General features: G+C 41.4%; 1 protein-coding gene across 1 annotated transcript in view; it reads right to left on the bottom strand.

Annotated features, from left to right (window-relative positions):
* Positions 1–17,679, bottom strand: part of LOC119426064 (phosphatase and actin regulator 4B) — a 225,519-nt gene that overhangs the window by 165,092 nt on the left and 42,748 nt on the right. The window contains exons 3-5 of the mRNA XM_037693622.1: positions 3,421–3,594; positions 3,267–3,347; positions 1,842–3,173 (exon numbers count right to left, since the gene is read on the bottom strand). Of these exons, the coding sequence (XP_037549550.1) occupies positions 1,842–3,173; positions 3,267–3,347; positions 3,421–3,594 (1,587 nt within the window). The remainder of the gene's footprint in view (positions 1–1,841; positions 3,174–3,266; positions 3,348–3,420; positions 3,595–17,679) is intronic.

The raw sequence follows: 17,679 nt of genomic DNA, 5'->3' as shown, positions 1-17,679 counted from the left end.
CTTCAGCATCCACAGCATTGTAAGAGGGGGACAGTTGAACCCTTTTTATTAATTCTTCAGTTATTATTATTAGTGTATTGTATATATATTTTTTTCTCTTTAATTTTACTATCATTGATTGTTGTTGTTAAGCACTTTGATAACAGGTTCTGTTTTAAATGTGCTCTATAAATAAAGTTGACTTGACTTTATAGATCTCACCGGAAGACACTGGCTGATTATTCCATCCTTATCATAATTCTTACAGTGCCCTCGAGAGTGTCTATGAACATTGCTCACCATTCTCGTCGTCTCACCGCTCCCCCCCCACCACCACCACCACCACCAAAGAATGTCTACGTCACTATGTGCTTGCTTGTGCAATGTGTTTTTTAATATTACAGTTTTTCTTCTCAGGCAAGAAGAAAAAGTCTGATGGAATTTTTTTGCCTCCAATTCCTACATGTGTCCAGTTTCATTAGTTTTTGTCTGTCTAAACAGATCTCACTTGTAAATGAGTCTTCTAGGCTCAATGTGACTTATTTGTCTAAATAAAGGTTGAATGAAAAAAAACACTAAAATCTGTGCCCTCATTTACCCATTCATACAGCACTCTACTAGATCTCTACAAAGCTAATCGAACAAATCATTCTAAAGAGACTAATCAGTGTTTTATCACATTCATACACCGATGGGACACACATCGGAGGCAATGAGGGGTTCAGTGTCTTGCCCAGGAACACTTTGGCATGTGACAGCTGGTGAAGTCGAAACCCCAACTCTTGCATTGGAGGATGACTGCTCTAACCACTCAGCCACAGCCGCCCTTATGCATATATAATGTATATTGCTTCTCTTAAACATGTCAGATCATAATATTTAAGAAATTAAATGGAAAAATAACCCAAATTTCCAAAATATTGACCATTTCAAACAGAAAGACAGCTTAACAGTTCAAATCAACAAAACCTCCAACGAAATCTCTTTCAAGGGCAAGAGTGGGCAATATCGCTTTTTTTTCTTCTCCCAGAGAGCCAACTCGAGATATTAAAGCTATCATCGGTCTGCATATGAATGAATGAATAATAAAATTATTTAAGAACTAACTATTATTTAAGATACTCTGGAAGACTTTTCTAGGATTTTTTTTTTTTTTAACAGTTAGCATTTTTTAATTCAAAAATAGGTCCCTTCAATATTCTTTAGGATTATAAAATACATTTTATATAAACTGTCTCTTGTGAGAACATGTGATAGCGTAAATATGCAAAATAAAAGTTCTATGCTTGCTTTTGGAGTTATTAATGTTCAGTCTAGTTCTGGTAATGACTTAAACAACTTTTAGCCTAACCAAATAGAGTATTTTCAATGTATTTATCCAAGATGTTTAATTTAGACCCAAGTTTCATTGGGGGAAAAAAAACAGGTTTTCATCAGCTTATTTAAAAATTGTTTTCTTTTTAATTAATATTTGGGGCCAGATGGAGATTGTTCATGGGCCACCTTTGGCCCTCTGGCCCTATGTTGCCCACATCTGCTCTAGGGCCTAATAAAGGTAGCCCAAGTTTGTTTCACTTACAAGTAAAACGGTCTTTTTTTTGTAAAATTAATGCTTCGCTGACCTAACTGATCTTTCCATAGATCTTTGGAAAAGTTTTGAAAAGGTAGTTGAGGGTCTTTTTATGCTTATGCATGTTATCTTACCAAAGAAACAGAAACATTCCTATAGGAAGGTTCAGCTACAAGGACTGGACTAAAAATGAGTAACCCTAATTGTGTAGGAAAAGAAAAGGGTTTAGAGAACCCGACAAATGATAAATGTCAGAGGGCAACATTAACTATTTTATCAAGAGATATCTTACCTATGCGACTTCGGAATTCTACAGGTTTGTCGTATCTGGGCAGTGTGGTCCTTCGGACTTCAGCTGAGGAACTCCTCTGTAGATGAGGCTGCAGGTTTATTTCAGGAAGGTCCTGGCTGGTCCTAGCTTTAGCATAGGAGTCATCCCAAGACCGCTGTGGCACTGGTCGCCCCCTCTTTTCATATTCTCTTTCATCCGCCTTCTCTCGCTCATCTCGATCCCTTCTTTCTCTCTCAACACGATCTCGTAGTTCTCTTTCGTTGTGATCCCTTTGTTCTTTTTCATCTCGATCTTTCCTTTCCCTCTCATCCCAATCTTTTCTCTCCTTCTCATCCTGAACCCTTCGTTCTCTTTCGTCTCGATCCACCATTTCCCTCTCCTCCCGAGCCCTCTTTTCCCTCTCCTCCTGATCCCTCTTTTCCCTCTCAACTCTATCTCTTCTTTCTCTTTCGTCTCGATCCCTCCGTTCTTTTTCATCTCGATCCTTTTTTTCTTTCTCATCCTGATCTTTCCTCTCCTTCTCATCCTGAGCCCTTCGTTCTCTTTCATCTTTCTTTTCTTTCTCCTCCCGATCCCTTCTCTCCTTCTCATCTCGATCCCTTCGTTCTTTTTCATCCCGATCTCGATCCCTCTTTTCGCTCTCCTCACGATCTCTTCGTTCTCTATCATCCCGACCTCGATCCCTCCTTTCCCTCTCATCTTGAACCTTTTCCCTCTCATCTCGATCCCTCTTGTCTCTATCTCTCTTCTCCCTTTCATCCCAATCCCTCCTCTTCCGCTCATCCCGATCTTTTCTCTCCCGCTCATCCCGATCCTTCCTTTCTCTCTCATCCCAATCTCTCCTGTTTCTTTCATCTCGATCCCTCCTCTCCCTCTCCTCTCGATCCCTCCTTTCTCTCTCATCCCGATCCCTCCTTTCTCTCTCATCCCGATCCCTCCTTTCTCTCTCATCCCGATCCCTCCTCTCTCGCATGTCTCTGTCTGCCCGTTCATCTCTTTTCTCTCTGACTTCTCTCCTTTCATCTCTACGGTATTTATCATCTGGTGGCAGTCCTCGTGGTAAAGATTCGCCTTTCTTCTCAGCTTCTGATGAAAGACGACTTCGCCTGTCCACATCCACAGAGAGCCCTGCATGATAGTCCACATCCAGAGGTGCTCTGCTAGTTCGAGAAGCATCTGATGGCGCTCTACTTTGTCGTTCATCTCCCTGAGGCCCCTTGTTAAAACTCTCCTTAATGTCAGTCTCTCTCTGAGACATTCTGTCCATGTCCATCAATACAGGGTGTCCATTTTTTACTGGTGGAGCTTTGGAATGGTTCACGTCTGTGCTTTCTATTCATGTAGAGAGGAAAACAAGACATGAGTCATTACAATGAAGAACTAGAATAATTCTTAAAGATTAATAAACAAAGCAGCTCTACCTACCATTTTCAGGGATTTCCTTTAAAACCCCTTTATCAATAAGCTCTTGGCGAGATTTCCTAACAGAAATCTTTCTTTCCAAAACTGGAAAAGATTAATGTAAATCAAGCAAAATGTTATACACACAACATGTATAAAAAAATTGTAGCAAACATACCTTTAGAAGTTTCTGTGAACTTGTCACTTGGCTTCTTCTTCTTCCATTTCCAGGGCTTCTTGAAGAATTTTCCCATTTTGGACAACTTGCCTTTATGTTTGGTTGGAGGTGTTCTGTCACCAGAGTTTGCTTCTACAGCCCCCGCTGTGGCCTGTTGCAATGCAAACTCATCATCTGGATGAACATGACAAGGATAAAAACAAAGAAAAATGACTGACTTGAGGAAACAGAAAACGATTCAAAATACTGTTAGACACCAGAACAAATTTACTTACAACCAATGACCCAGATGAAGAATTTGAATATTGAATGTTTGTATTTTTTAAGATTAGTGTTTTTCTGGACTGGAATAGAACAGGGAATGTAAGTAAGCCTTGGTGTTTTTGATGCAAGTAATTCAAGTGGGTAGGAGTTGCACTGTGGAGAACAGGGGTACCATAATTTCTGGTATATAAGTTGATAGATTTTTCACATACTTTGGACAATTTGACTTATACAATGGCTAATTTATGTATTTTTTAAATAATATTTACTGTAACTTGGTAAATGGTAAATGGATTGTATTTACAGTATATAGCACCATTCTATTTGATCAAGATACTTAAAGAGCTTTACACCACAATCTGCACCCTCATTTCCCATTCATACAGCACTACTATATCTGTCCAAAGAATAATCAGTGTTTTATAACATTCATACACCAATAGGACACACATCGGAGGCAATGAGGGGTTCAGTGTCTTAAGCAGGGATACTTCAGCATGTGACTGCAGGTGAAATCGAACCCCCAACTCTTGCATTGAAAGATGACTGCTCTAACCACTTGGCCACAGCTGCCCTTAACTTAAAAAAAAAAAAAAAAAAAATTATATATATATATATATATATATATATATATATATATATATATATTTATTTCCATGGGCTAACGAGCTTTCTGCCACCAAACACATTTACCGGTAGCATCGTCACATCTTTGTCACATAATTTATGGATTTTTTATTTTTGCATTTTTTAAATTTTATTTTGACAGTCTAACAAGCTTCCTGCCGTTGAAAAACTTTATTTTGGCACACCTGGGCGCTTGTATAGCTGCCCAAGACACACCCTTCTAGAGGGTGGGTTGTTGTGACACAGAGTGAACACCACATGTTCATGACAAGAACCTATATAATTCATGGTTACTGCACACTAATGTACATGATCCAACACATAAAAAACAAACTTGTAGGCTAAAAAAAAAAAGTAAAAACAGACTACCATAATTCTCCGACTACAGAACACACCTGTCTCTAAGCTGCACAAATTAAATATAAGGTAAATCATAATTTTTTACATAAATAAGGCGCTCCGGTCATTTAGCCACAGGCATTCACCGTTTCATATTCAAGAACTGTGCCCAGCAAGCTCCGTCAGTGTGCAGCTTTCTTGTTGTAGTAAAAGAATCAGCCACCAGATGGCGTTTCACAGACTATAGCTTGCTTTCAACACATGCTCAGATGGCATGATCATCACAAGTCTTCATGAAGCTCGCTGTCTGACTCATGGTTATAACCAGAGCCATATAGAGAGAGAGAGTTGTGACACTATCATAGACTTCTATAGAAAGAATGGAATGCGTAAGTCATGTGGGTCATGCAGCCGCAAATATTTCCAAATAGCTCCAAACAGCAGCAGTTCCAGCATTGAACATATTTCATTTCCGTTGTTTCAGAAGTGTCTTCTCTGATAAGTTGATGAAAATACAACACTTTTTTTGCCATTGTGAAGCGTTAGCTGACTGTTCTGTACCAGGGCAGCTGTGGCTGAGTAGGCAGCTGAGGCTGAGTGGTTAGAGCAGTCGTCCTCCAATGCAAGAGTTGGGGGTTTGAATCCACTAGCAGTAACATGCCGAAGTGTCCCTGGGCAAGACACTGAACCCCTCATTGTCTCCGATGTGTGTCCCATCAGTGTATAAATTTGATCTAAAAGCACTGTTGTGTCAAATGACAGTTTTGACTTTTTATTTGCACTTCATTTTAACTAATTTTCTTTTAAACATTAGTTTCTCTTAGCTTACATAGTTTAGACAGAGGAGGAGCTCTAGCCTAAACTATGCTGTAGCTTCTGTGATTCTGATTAGGTTCATAATGCAGGTGTGTGGTCCTTTGTGACAATCAGTGCATGAAGGAGAGTAGACACGCACCGGTGAGTAGCAGCCTCAATAAACCTGTCAAACAGTTTTTTGAGCCTAGAAGCAAACTTGTTATTATATATTATGGGATATAGGATTATATATATATATTATAAACATATTATGAATTTGATTAAAGCATATTATTTTGTAATCTTAGCAATGAATCATGCAAGTCAAATATTATTTTGATTTCTCTGATCCTTGAATTACTTGCATACAATTCATAGTGATTAGTTTTGAAGAAAATACATCTTTTGATGGCTAAAATTAATTGTTTGTAATTATTTATTTGTTGTAAATAGGTAAGATACAATTAAAATAAGAGAAAAATAAAAGAGTACAGTAACATTTATTGGAAAATTTAGAAGAAATATCAAATATATTTGAAATTCATAAATATAATAAATGGTTAAATGTTTTAAAATAGTTACTTCCTAGTTTGTCAGAATATATATTTACACAGTTTAAAACATTTATGAATTTATATAATTTAAGTAATTGAAAAAAACATTTAAAACTAAACTATTAATCTGCATTTCTCCCAAGGTTTTCAACCTATTGATTCTACTGGTTCTGATTCTACTGGCGCTGCTGCTACTGCTGCAGAACCATCTTTGAGAATAAGTAATAAAAATGATGAAGTGAGTTGAGCCTACATCTACTTTCTTCCTGGATCTTTCAAGTCGGATCAATTCAATTCAAAAATACTTTTATTAATCCCAAAGGGAAATTATTTGTCATTTGTTATTTGGATCAGCACTGGTTGGGAAAAAGACTTGACAGTTGAAAACCGAGCGAACAGCAAGGAGTAAAGATAAACAGTTTTGCAAATCCAGGTGCTATGGACGCAAGGACAGAATGGCAAAAGAAGTCAAACAGCTCAAGAAGGAGCAGACTATTGCCAAGAGCTTTTTCACTCGTCAAGCCAACATTGTCATGAGAGATGCAAATATAATGGTTCATGGAGAACTAAAAGAAGAATTTAAGAAACTATCTGAATGTCTCAAAGAACTATTACAAAAAAATGACAATTATATGTCAGGACTATTATCACTGGCAGACATAACAAAAGATGAGGAACCATATCTTGAACAGTAAGAGGAGATTGATAAAATGGCAAGAGAGGCCGAAGAAAAGTTTAAACTCATAAGAGAGACTGTTCAAGATAACTTGTGGTCCAGATATGGCCAGCAGGAAGTGTTAACAGCTGTCCTGGAGGCTGAAGAAAGTGGACAAATAGCAATCGACTTGCCTGTCTTGAGTATAAATGTTGAAGGCTTTGAGGTCCACAAGAATCTTTTGGGGGAAAAAAAAAGTGTAAAGCAAGCAACTGAAACCATGCTAGTCTGGGAGCGATGGATCCCTTTAGAAGAGAGAAGAACTTTTGATACAAGAGTAAAAAACTTAAAATCAATGAAAAATAAACTTGAACTAAGAAAGGCAGAATTTGTCACATGTTGGGTCACAGAAGCCACTACTGGGAGGAGTGGAGCACCATTACTGACACCTGCTGTTGCTAACCCAACTGTGAGAATAAAACCAACATCTCTTCCCATTTTCACTGGTGATAAACGAGAATATTATAGATGGAAGAAGGAGTGGGAAAGCTTGCACAAGCAAGGAGAGCCAACTGGATCGATGGAGGTAAAGAAAATACAACTTCTGAACAGCATTGATGGAAAACTAGCAAAAGAGCTAAGACTGTCAACTTACAACTCATATATATTCGGAGTACTCTCAAACAGGTATGGGAATAAATCTCTAATAGCAATAGAAATCTTAGAAGATTTGGAGAAATTACCACCTATGAAAGGAAACCAACCAAGAAAAGTAAATGACTTGATCCAGGTGGTGGAAAAGGCACCGACAGATCTCACTGACCTAGGAAACATTGGTGCACTTAAAAACCCACTAATGATAAAAACAATAGAAGGCAAACTTCCAGACTTTGTGAAGAGGGACTGGCTCATCTTCATGATGGATCAGAGTAGCAATGTATCAACGGACAAACATTTTGACATGCTTCTAAACTTCCTACAAAAGCAGGAAGGCATACTGGAAAGGCTGGAGCAACTGAAGATAGCTGACAAGCCAGATCATTACCCAGTCAAGAGACCAGACAAGAGGTTTGCCTCCACAAAAAACACAAAAAGTGAGCCTGAAAATGTGTGTGGTGTGTGTGGAAAAGAGAGACATTATAATAAACTTTTCTTCTGTAGAAAGTTTAAGGCTCTGACTGTTCCAGAGAAGAAAGCCACTTTAAAGAGACTAGGGTCATACATGAAATGTCTCTGCTGGCATTCTGATGGGGAAAGCTGTAAAGATGCATACTTCTGCAAGAATAAAGAGTGCAAAAAGGGAGGCTCAGCTGACTACCACTACATCCTCTGCCCCAAAAACACCAAAGTGGATGATGAGGCCTTACAAAAAAAGCAGTCCAAGTAAGACCAAACTGACAGCTGACCAAGAAAAATTATTGTCTGAATTGTCTCCAGAAATGGCAGAGAGGTGCAGGAAGGCATTCACAAATGGAAATACACAAGCAGGTAACTCGATCAAAGCTCCATCTCACCTACTTAAAAAGCATGGACTGTCCGAGCTGCCAGCTAATGCAGGTAAGCGCACAGGAACTGATTTGTTATGGGCTGGATGAAATTGCCAAAGTCCATAAAGAAATTGAACCAAGAAAACTTCAAACCTTCTTCCCAGAAGTGGAGCTTGAAGAACTGAAAAGACCTAAAGAAGTTGAGTTACTGATCAGTCACCGTGAGGGAAGACTTGCCCCTCAAAGGGTCAGAGTGATTGGAGACATCGTCTTGTGGAAAGGCCCTCTGGGAAATACTGTAGGTGGTACTCATCCTGATTTGTTTGAGGATGTTGAAATGGCAGCACACATGTCTAAAACTCACTTTGCTCGTTCAATGCGGACTGCTGCGGTGAAATACAAGGAGTTTCCAGTGCACCCAAGCTCAGAAAAAGTCCCGCTATATACAACTACAGTTACCACAACCTGTGACTTCCTCGAATAGTGGAGATGGGAGAGCATTGGTGCGTCCTGTGAGCCTAAATGTGGAGGGTGCCGTTGTGGCAACTGTAAATTGTAAATGGATTGTACTTATATAGCGCCTTTCTATCTTATTTCAAGATACTCAAAGCGCTTTACACTACAATCTGTGTCCTCATTTACCCATTCATACAGCACTCTACATCTCTACAAAGCTAACTGAACAAATCATTCTAATGAGACTAATCAGTGCTTTAACTCACATTCAAACACTGATGGGACACACATCAGAGGCTATGAGGGGTTCAGTGTCTTGCCCAGGGACACTTCGGCATGTGACTGCTGGTGGATTCGAACCACCAACTCTCGCATTGGAGGACGACTGCTCTAACCACTCAGCCATAGCCGCCCACAACTGGCAGCCTAGCGGGAAGGAAATGACCCTCGCAGAGGAGAAGGAGCTGGAAATAATAAAAGAAGGACTCACTTATGTCAAGGAGGATGCTCACGTCAATTTACCACATTGGGATGCAAAGTATCCATGGTCAGAGGATCCTAGCACACTCCCTGACAACAGAAATGATGTCCAAGCCACATTCTTAAGAACAGAGAAACAACTAGAGAAAGAACCTGAATGGAAGAAAGCATATACTGATCAAATTCCCGAAATGGTGGAACGGGGTGCAGCTATCAAGCTCACTGAGGAGATGAAAGAAAGTTGGAAAGGTCCTGTGTGCTATGCGAGTCACCTGGTTGCCCCAAATCCCCATTCAGTAACAACTCCTGTTAGACTGGGGTGGAACAGCAGCCAAAAATTCAAAGGACTTAGTATGAATGGTATCCTTCTGAAAGGACCTTAATCTTAATGCTTAATCCCATCAGGGCTGTCCTGCTACGATTCAGGCGAGGTGTGTTTGCAGCCTTTGGAGACATCAAAAAGATGTATAATTCAGTCTGGCTGGAGGACCGTGAAATGCATCTACACAGGTTTCTCTGGAGAGATCATCCTGTAAACGACATTGAGGAGTTTGCCATCACCAGAGTGAACATTGGTGACAGACCAGCTGGATGCAATGCACAACTAACAATGAGAGAAACTACAAAGCTACCAAGCTTTACTCACTCGGAAGAAGAGCACAGAATCCTAGAAGGGGACAGCTATGTGGACGACATCCTCACTTCCCATAACAGCCTTGAGACACTAAGTTTGATCACACAAGGAGTGGAAAAAAATACTAAAAGCAGGAGGCTTCTACCTAAAACCATGGGTGTGGTCTGGTCAAAGTAGGAGGCAAAAGAGCACAGGAGGCATCCAACAAAATAACCTAAACCCTCAGAACAAAACTAGTATACTCCCAAATCAAATGAGGGATGAGGATAATAAAGCTCTTGGTATAGGCTATGAGACTGAAGAAGACAAATTGTACATGCTAACCTCAATAAATTTCTCCAGGAAGAGAAAGAAAATGAGGATGGGTAAAAATCTTACCAAAGATGAGGTAAGGCCTGCAACACCAAATCCACTGAGCAGGAGATTGTTATTGAGCCAAGTAGCCAGTCTTTATGACCCAAGTGGCCTTCTTGCCCCAGTAAAACAAAAAGTCAAAGTCACTTTATGAAGAAAAAGGTTATGAAAAAGGTTCAATCCTTGTAAGAAAAGCATTCCAAGAAACTGCTAGTGGGAGGATGACTCATGAGATCTGGGACAAGCCACTCTCAGATGGACTCAGAGAGGAAGCCATCAAATTCGTTGAAGAATATGTCAACCTAAGCCAGATTAAGTTCCCCAGAAGTCGGACACTGGCTGACTGGAAAGGCCAACCTGTTGCAGTCACCTTCTCAGATGGGAGTGACAAGACTTATGGAGTTGTCATGTACCTCAGATGGAACACAGCACATGGAGCTGAAGTCCGCTTTGTGGAAGCAAAGGCCAAACTAACTCCACTTGACCAAAAAGGAGAAGCTGTAAAAGCTGAAATATGTGGAGCAGTTTTTGCAGCTCGACTCCGTAAGTACTTTGAGCGACAGTCAAGAATGCAGGTGGAACACTGGTTTCATCTAGTCGACAGCCAAACAGTACTTGGAGCTATTCGGAAAGAGAGCTATGGATACCAAACATTCTTCGCTAACCGTATTGGTGAAATCCAGAAGATTACACCAGTCAAAGATTGGTGGTGGATTCCTGGTGAGTTAAACATTGCTGACATCATAACACGAGGAAGCACAGCTGAAGAGCTGAATGAAGGATCTGTTTGGCAAAATGGTCCCAATTTTCTCAAATTACCAGTGGAGGAGAGGCCCATAAAGTCAGCTGAAGAAGTCACCACTCAGGCTAGAGAAAATGTGAATAAACTCCAAAGAAAAGCTTTCACAGCTGCCATCACAAGAAGCCAGACTAAGCAAAACAAAACTCAGCAGCCTCCACCAACAGCCCAGCAAGATCAAGTCCAAGATCCAGCTATTGCTGGAGAAAATGAGAGGGCTGGCTGGGTCAACAAACTGGTCAGTGTAGAAAGATACAGCACCCTAAAAAAGCTTGTTAACATGGTTGCATGGAATGCCGAGCTATTAAAACTTGGATGGGGAAGTGGAAGAGGAACAAAAACCTACGTGATAAAGAAAACTATATACCTGAGAAAGTGAACACAATATAAACCATGAAGGAATTGCTGGAACTCTTCTCAAAAAAAAGGAAAAAGCATGGGTGGTGAAGGGGCGAAGATTGGCGAAAAAAGTGGTTGACAATTGTATAATCTGCAAAAAAATCAAAGCAAAGGAATGTCAGCAAATCATGAGTGATTTACCCACAGAAAGAGTGAATCCTGCTAAGCCCTTTGAATACATGACTGTAGACCTGTTTGGACCGTACATGGTGAAAGATGAGATAAAGAAGGGAGTCAAACTCAAGGTATGGGGCATTGTATTCTGCTGCATGGCATCACGAGCATTACATACTGATGTTATATGTGACCAGTCATCTCAAGGGTTCCTGCTAGCCTATCAAAGGTTTACTGCACTCAGGGGTCATCCCAGGAAGCTGTGATCAGATCCTGGTACAAATTTTGTTGGTGTCAAACCGGCACTTCGAGACCTGTATAATTACATTGACAATTTAAACAAAGCAGAGTTAGAAAACAAAGCAGCCAAAAGTGGAACAGAATGGTCCTGGAAAATCCATCCTGCAGACTCACCACACAGAAATGGGTCAGCTGAAGCAGCTGTAAAGCTGGTAAAAAGAGCTTCAACAACCTGGCTGGTGATGGAATCTTCACTTGGAGTGAATTCCAAATATTTCGCTACATGGCAGCAAATATTGTGAACGAAAGGCCAGTAGATGTACAGGTACAAAGCAGAGAAGATTGTGCTAGCTATGTCAGTCCAAACTGTCTCCTCCTTGGATGAGCCGGCCCAAAAGGCGATCCAGCTAACTTCAGTTTTGAGGGTTATTCTTATAAGAGAGTCCAAAAAATCCAGTCAGAGGTAAACAGATTTTGGAAAAAGTGGTGTGAACTAGCAGGCCGAAAATTTATTTGTACGGAATAAGTGGCACACCAAAGAGCGAAATATGTTGCTGTGGGAGACATACAGTGGACAGAACAAGTATTTGATAGACTGTTGATTTTTCAGGTTTTCCCACTTGCAAAGCTTGTAGATGACTGTAATTTTTATCATAGGTACTCTTCAACTGTGATTGATGGAATCTAAAACAAAAATCCAGAAAAATACAATGTATGATTTTTAAATAATTAATTTCCATTTTATTGTGTGAAATAAGTATTTGATACACCAGAAAAATGAAACTTAATATTTGGTACAGAAACCTTTGTTTGCAATTACAGAGATCAGACGTTTCCTGTAGTTCTTGACCAGGTTTGCACACACTGCAGCAGGGATTTTGGCCCGCTCCTCCATACAGATCTCCTCCAGAGCCTTCAGGTTTCGGGGCTGTCGCTGGGCCACACGGACTTTAAGCTCCCTCCAAAGATTTTCTATGGGATTCAGGTCTGGAGACTGGCTAGGCCACTCCAGGACCTTAAGATGTTTCCTACGGAGCCACTCTTTAGTTGCCCTGGCTGTGTGTTTTGGGTCGTTATCATGCTGGAAGACCCAGCCACGACCCATCTTCAGTGCTCTTACTGAGGGAAGGAGGTTGTTGGCCAAAATCTCACGATACATAGCCCCATCCATCCTTCCCACAATATGGTGCAGTCGTCCTGTCCCCTTTGCAGAAAAGCATCCCCAAAGAATGATGTTTCCACCGCCATGCTTCACAGTTGGGATGGTGTTCTTGGGGTTGTACTCATCATTTTTCTTCCTCCAAACATGACAAGTGGAGTTTAAACCAAAAAGTTCTATTTTTGTCTCATCAGACCACATGACCTTCTCCCATTCCTCCTCTGGATCATTCAGATGGTCATTTGCAAACTTCAGACGGGCTTTGACATGCGTTGGCTTGAGGAAGGGCACCTTGCGTGCACTGCAGGATTTTAATCCTTGACGGCGTAGAGTGTTACTGATTGTTTTCTTTGAGACAGTGGTCCCAGCTCTATTCAGGTCATTGACCAGGTCCTGCCGTGTAGTTCTGGGCTCATTCCTCACCTTTCTCAAGATCAATGATGCTCCATGAGGTGAGATCTTGCATGGCGCCCCAGACCGAGGGAGATTTTCCGTTATTTTATATTTCTTCCATTTTCTAATAATTGCACCAACTGTTGTTGCCTTCTCACCAAGCTGCTTGCCTATTGTCCTGTAGCCCATCCCAGCCTTGTGCAGGTCTACAATTTTATCCCTGATGTCCTTACACAGCTCTCTGGTCTTGGGCATTGTGGAGATGCTGGAGTCTGATTGATTGAGTGTGTGGATAGGTGTCTTTTATACAGGTCATGAGTTCAAACAGGTGCAGTTAATACAGGTAATGAGTGGAGAACAGGAGGGCTTCTTAAAGAAGAACTAACATGTCTGTGAGAGCCAAAATTCTTACTGGTTGATAGATGATAAAATACTTATTTCACACAATAAAATGGAAATTAATTATTTAAAAATCATACATTGTATTTTTCTGGATTTTTGTTTTAGATTTCATCACTCACAGTTGAAGAGTACCTATGATAAAAATTACAGTCATCTACAAGCTTTGCAAGTGGGAAAACCTGAAAAATCAACAGTCTATCAAATACTTGTTCTGTCCACTGTAGTTTGGGCAGCTGACCAAAATGCACTAAGGAGCCAGTATAAACTTGGCAGAGGGGTGAATGTTACCCCAGACAAAAAAGGAATCATCAGAGATGCAAACATAAGATGCATCTCTGATGCATACCCAAGCTACCCAGTCTCCAGCACCAACCCTGCAAAAGGCCAAAGTAGACTTAAGTTCCCTGCCACCATCCTACACAGGGATGTGAGACGCCTCAATGTTCTACTTCCCATAGAAGATCAATAACTACAAGACCCTGGAAAACTGGTGTGACCTCCTTGGGTTTTCACCAGGAGCTCAAGTGGGAGGTGTTGTGTCAAATGACAGTTTTGCCTTTTTATTTGCACCTCATTTTAACTCATTTTCTTTCAAACATTAGTTTCTCTTAGCTTACATAGTTTAGACAGAGGGGGAGCTCTAGCCTAAACTATGCTGTAGCTTCTGTGATTCTGATTAGGTTCATAATGCAGGTGTGTGGTCCTTTGTGACAATCAGTGCATGAAGGAGAGTAGACACGCACCGGTGAGTAGCAGCCTCAATAAACCTGTCAAACAGTTTTTTGAGCCTAGAGGCAAACTTGTGGTAAACAACACAGTAGTTTGAGATGATTTTAGAGCAATCAGAGCTTGTTTTTAGCACATGGGCCCTCTGTGTTTGTTTAGTTCCATTGTAAGTCTCTGTTGGGATTTGAGGTGAGTTGACCTAATGCCGTTTTGAGACTCTTTAATTTAGATTATACATCTAGTCTTTCTATATTATGAATTTGATTAAAGCATATTATTTTGTAATCTTAGCAATGAATCATGCAAGTCAAATATTATTTTTTATTTCTCTGATCCTTGAATTACTTGCATACAATTCATAGTGATTAGCTTTGAGGAAAAGACATCTTTTGTTGGCTAAAAATAATTGTTTGTAATTATTTATTTGTTGTAAATAGGTAAGATACAATTAAAAACCAGCAACTAGGGAGCACAAACCAGTGTATCTCTTGTGCTGGTCCCAAGCCCAGGTAAATGTGAGGGTTGTGTCAGGAATGGCATCCGATGTAAAACACTTTTGCCAAAACAATAATGCGAGTTCATCAAAGTGAAACCATACCGGATCGGTCGAGGCCCGGGTTTACAACGACCGCCACCAGTGCTGTTGACAAACAGGGTGCCGGCGGAAATTGAGCTACTGTTAGTCGAAGACCACGAGGAGGGAAACGTGTCAGGAGACAGAAGGAGAAGAGGAAAGTGAAGAATGTAAGACTGAAGGTTGCAACTCTAAATGTGGGGTCAATGACAGGCAAAGGTAGAGAGCTGGCTGACAAGAAGCAGAGAAGGAAGGTAGATGTTTTATGTGTCCAAGAGACCAAGTGGAAGGGCAGCAAGGCTCACAGCATTGGAGCAGGGTTCAAACCGTTTTACCATGGTGTGGATAGAAAGAGAAATGGGGTAGGGGTGGTCCTAAAGGAGGAGTTGTCAAAGAATGTAGTAGAAGTGAAGAGAGTGTCAGATAGGGTGATGTGCCTGAAGGTAGAAGTAGAAGGTCTGATGCTAAACATGGTTAGTGGTTATGCTCCACAGGTTGGATGTGATGAGGAGGAGAAAGATACATTTTGAAAAGATCTGGATGAAGAGATGGAGAGTATTCCCAGGGAGGAGAGAGTGGTGATCGAAGCAGACCTGAATGGACATGCTGGTGAAGGAAAAAGAGGGGAAGAGGAAGTGACGGGTAGGTTTGGTGTCAAGGAAAGAAACCAGGAAGGACAGATGGAGGTGGATTTTGCCAAGGGAATGGAATGGCTATAGTCAATACCTATTTCCAAAAGAGGGAGGAAGATAAAGTGACCTAGAAGAGTGGAGGAAGGAGTACGCAGGTTGACTACATTCTGTGTAGAAGAGGAAACCTGAGGGAGATTGGAGACTGTAAGGTTGTGGCAGGGGAGAGCGTGGCCAGACAGCATCGGATGGTTGTGTGTAGAATGACTGTTGTTGTGAAGAAGAGAAAAAGAGTTAAATCAGAGAAGAAGACCAAATGGTGGAATATGAAGAAGGAAGAATGTTGTGAGAAATTCAGAAAGGAGCTGTTAAAGGCTCTGGGTAATAAGAAAGAGCTTCCAAATGACTGGGCTACTACAGCAACAGGAATTAGAGAGACAGGTAGGAAGGTACTTGGTGTGTCATCTGGACAGAGAATGGATGATAAGGAAACCTGGTGGTGGAATAGTGAACTGCAGGAAGAGATTGGCCAAGAAGAAATATGACAGTGAGAGGACTGAAGAGGAGACAGGAATATAAGGAGATGAGACGTAGCGCAAAGAGGGAAGTAGCTAAGGCAAAGCAGAGGGCGTATGATGAGTTGTATGGGAGACTGGACACTAACGAGGGCGAGAAGGACTTGTACCGATTGGCAAAAGAGAGGGATCAGGCTGGAAAGGATGTGCAGCAGGTTAGGATTATTAAAGATAGGAATGGTAATGTTCTAACAAGTGAGGAATGTGACGGGAAGATGGAAGAAGTACTTTGAGGAGCTAATGAATGAAGAAAATGAAAGAGAAAGAAGAGTAGAGGTTATAGAAACTGTGAACCAGGAAGTGGGAAAGATTAATGAGGGTGAAGTCCGGAAAGCTCTGAAAAGAATGAAGATGGGGAAGGCAGTAGGACCTGATGACATACCAGTGGAGGTTTGGAAATGTCTTGGAGAGATGGCAGTGAGGTTTTCGACTCAGATATTCAATGGCATATTTGAGGGTGAGAAAATGCCTCAGGAATGGAGAAGAAGTGTGCTGGTGCCCATTTTTAAGAACAAGGGTGATGTACAGAGTTGTAGCAACTACAGGGGAATTAAGTTGATGAGCCACACGATGAAGATCTGGAAGAGAGTTGTGGAAGCAAGACTTAGACGAGAGGTGACTATCTGTGAGCAGCAGTATGGTTTCATGCCCAGAAAGAGCACCACAGATGCCATCTTTGCTTTGAGAATGCTGATGGAGAAGTACAGAGAGGGTCAGAAAGAACTCCATTGTATCTTTGTAAATTTAGAAAAAGCATATGACAGAGTGTAGAGGGAGGAGGTGTGGTATTGCATGAGGAACACTGGAGTGGCAGAAAAGTATGTTAAGACTGGTACAGGACATGTATAAGGACAGCAGGACAGTGGTGAGATGTGCTGTAGGAGTGACAGATATGCCCCTTTTCCATTAGTACCGGTACGGGCCGACTGGACCCTACTTGGCCCGGTTCTGAGGCTTTTCCATTAGTACCGGTACTTAGCACCTGTTACTATTTTCAGTACCCTTGGCTCTGTGGTTCTAACCGGAACGAAGAGGTACTAAAATGTGACGTTAGAACACTGTCGGTCACTGATTAGTCAGGGGCGGAGTCACTGGATCCTTCAGAAACTTTTCAAAACAATAATCCGCCATTTGTAATTTCTCAGACTGGAGCAGCGGCTGGACTTATTTTAAAGATTTTAAAAACAATACTGAAAACATCTTGGTCTAATGCTGATGTGCTGGCATTTTTTGTGCTTGGTGGCCGACAACATAATTCAGATCAAACTGGATGGAGCTCTGCTGGTGTACCCCGATCCTCCCTACGGAGCCTCGGAGCGCCAGGCCGGGCAAGACGTCATCTCCCCGGCTCCAAGTTCAGCTGGTCACCGCGGAAGATCCTTCGATGTGCCGACTCGGAGGCTCGGGTTCCGGATACCAGCCTTGTGTGCTCAAAGCTCCACTGGTCACTGCGAAGCTGGAGATGGGGACGCGCAGATGGCCGTTGTGAGACCCCAGCCGCGCGTAATCATGAAGGCTGAATCCCGATCCCGCCCGGCAGTCAGGCGGACTGGACAGTCTGGGACGGACGGTGAAAGCGATTTTTAAATAAAATAATATTTTGT

Source organism: Nematolebias whitei, chromosome 19 (genome assembly GCF_014905685.2).
Source record: "Nematolebias whitei isolate Nwh7 chromosome 19, NemWhi1, whole genome shotgun sequence".
NCBI classification, from domain to species: Eukaryota; Metazoa; Chordata; class Actinopteri; order Cyprinodontiformes; family Rivulidae; genus Nematolebias; species Nematolebias whitei.
This window is presented reverse-complemented; position numbering and strand designations above follow the sequence as displayed.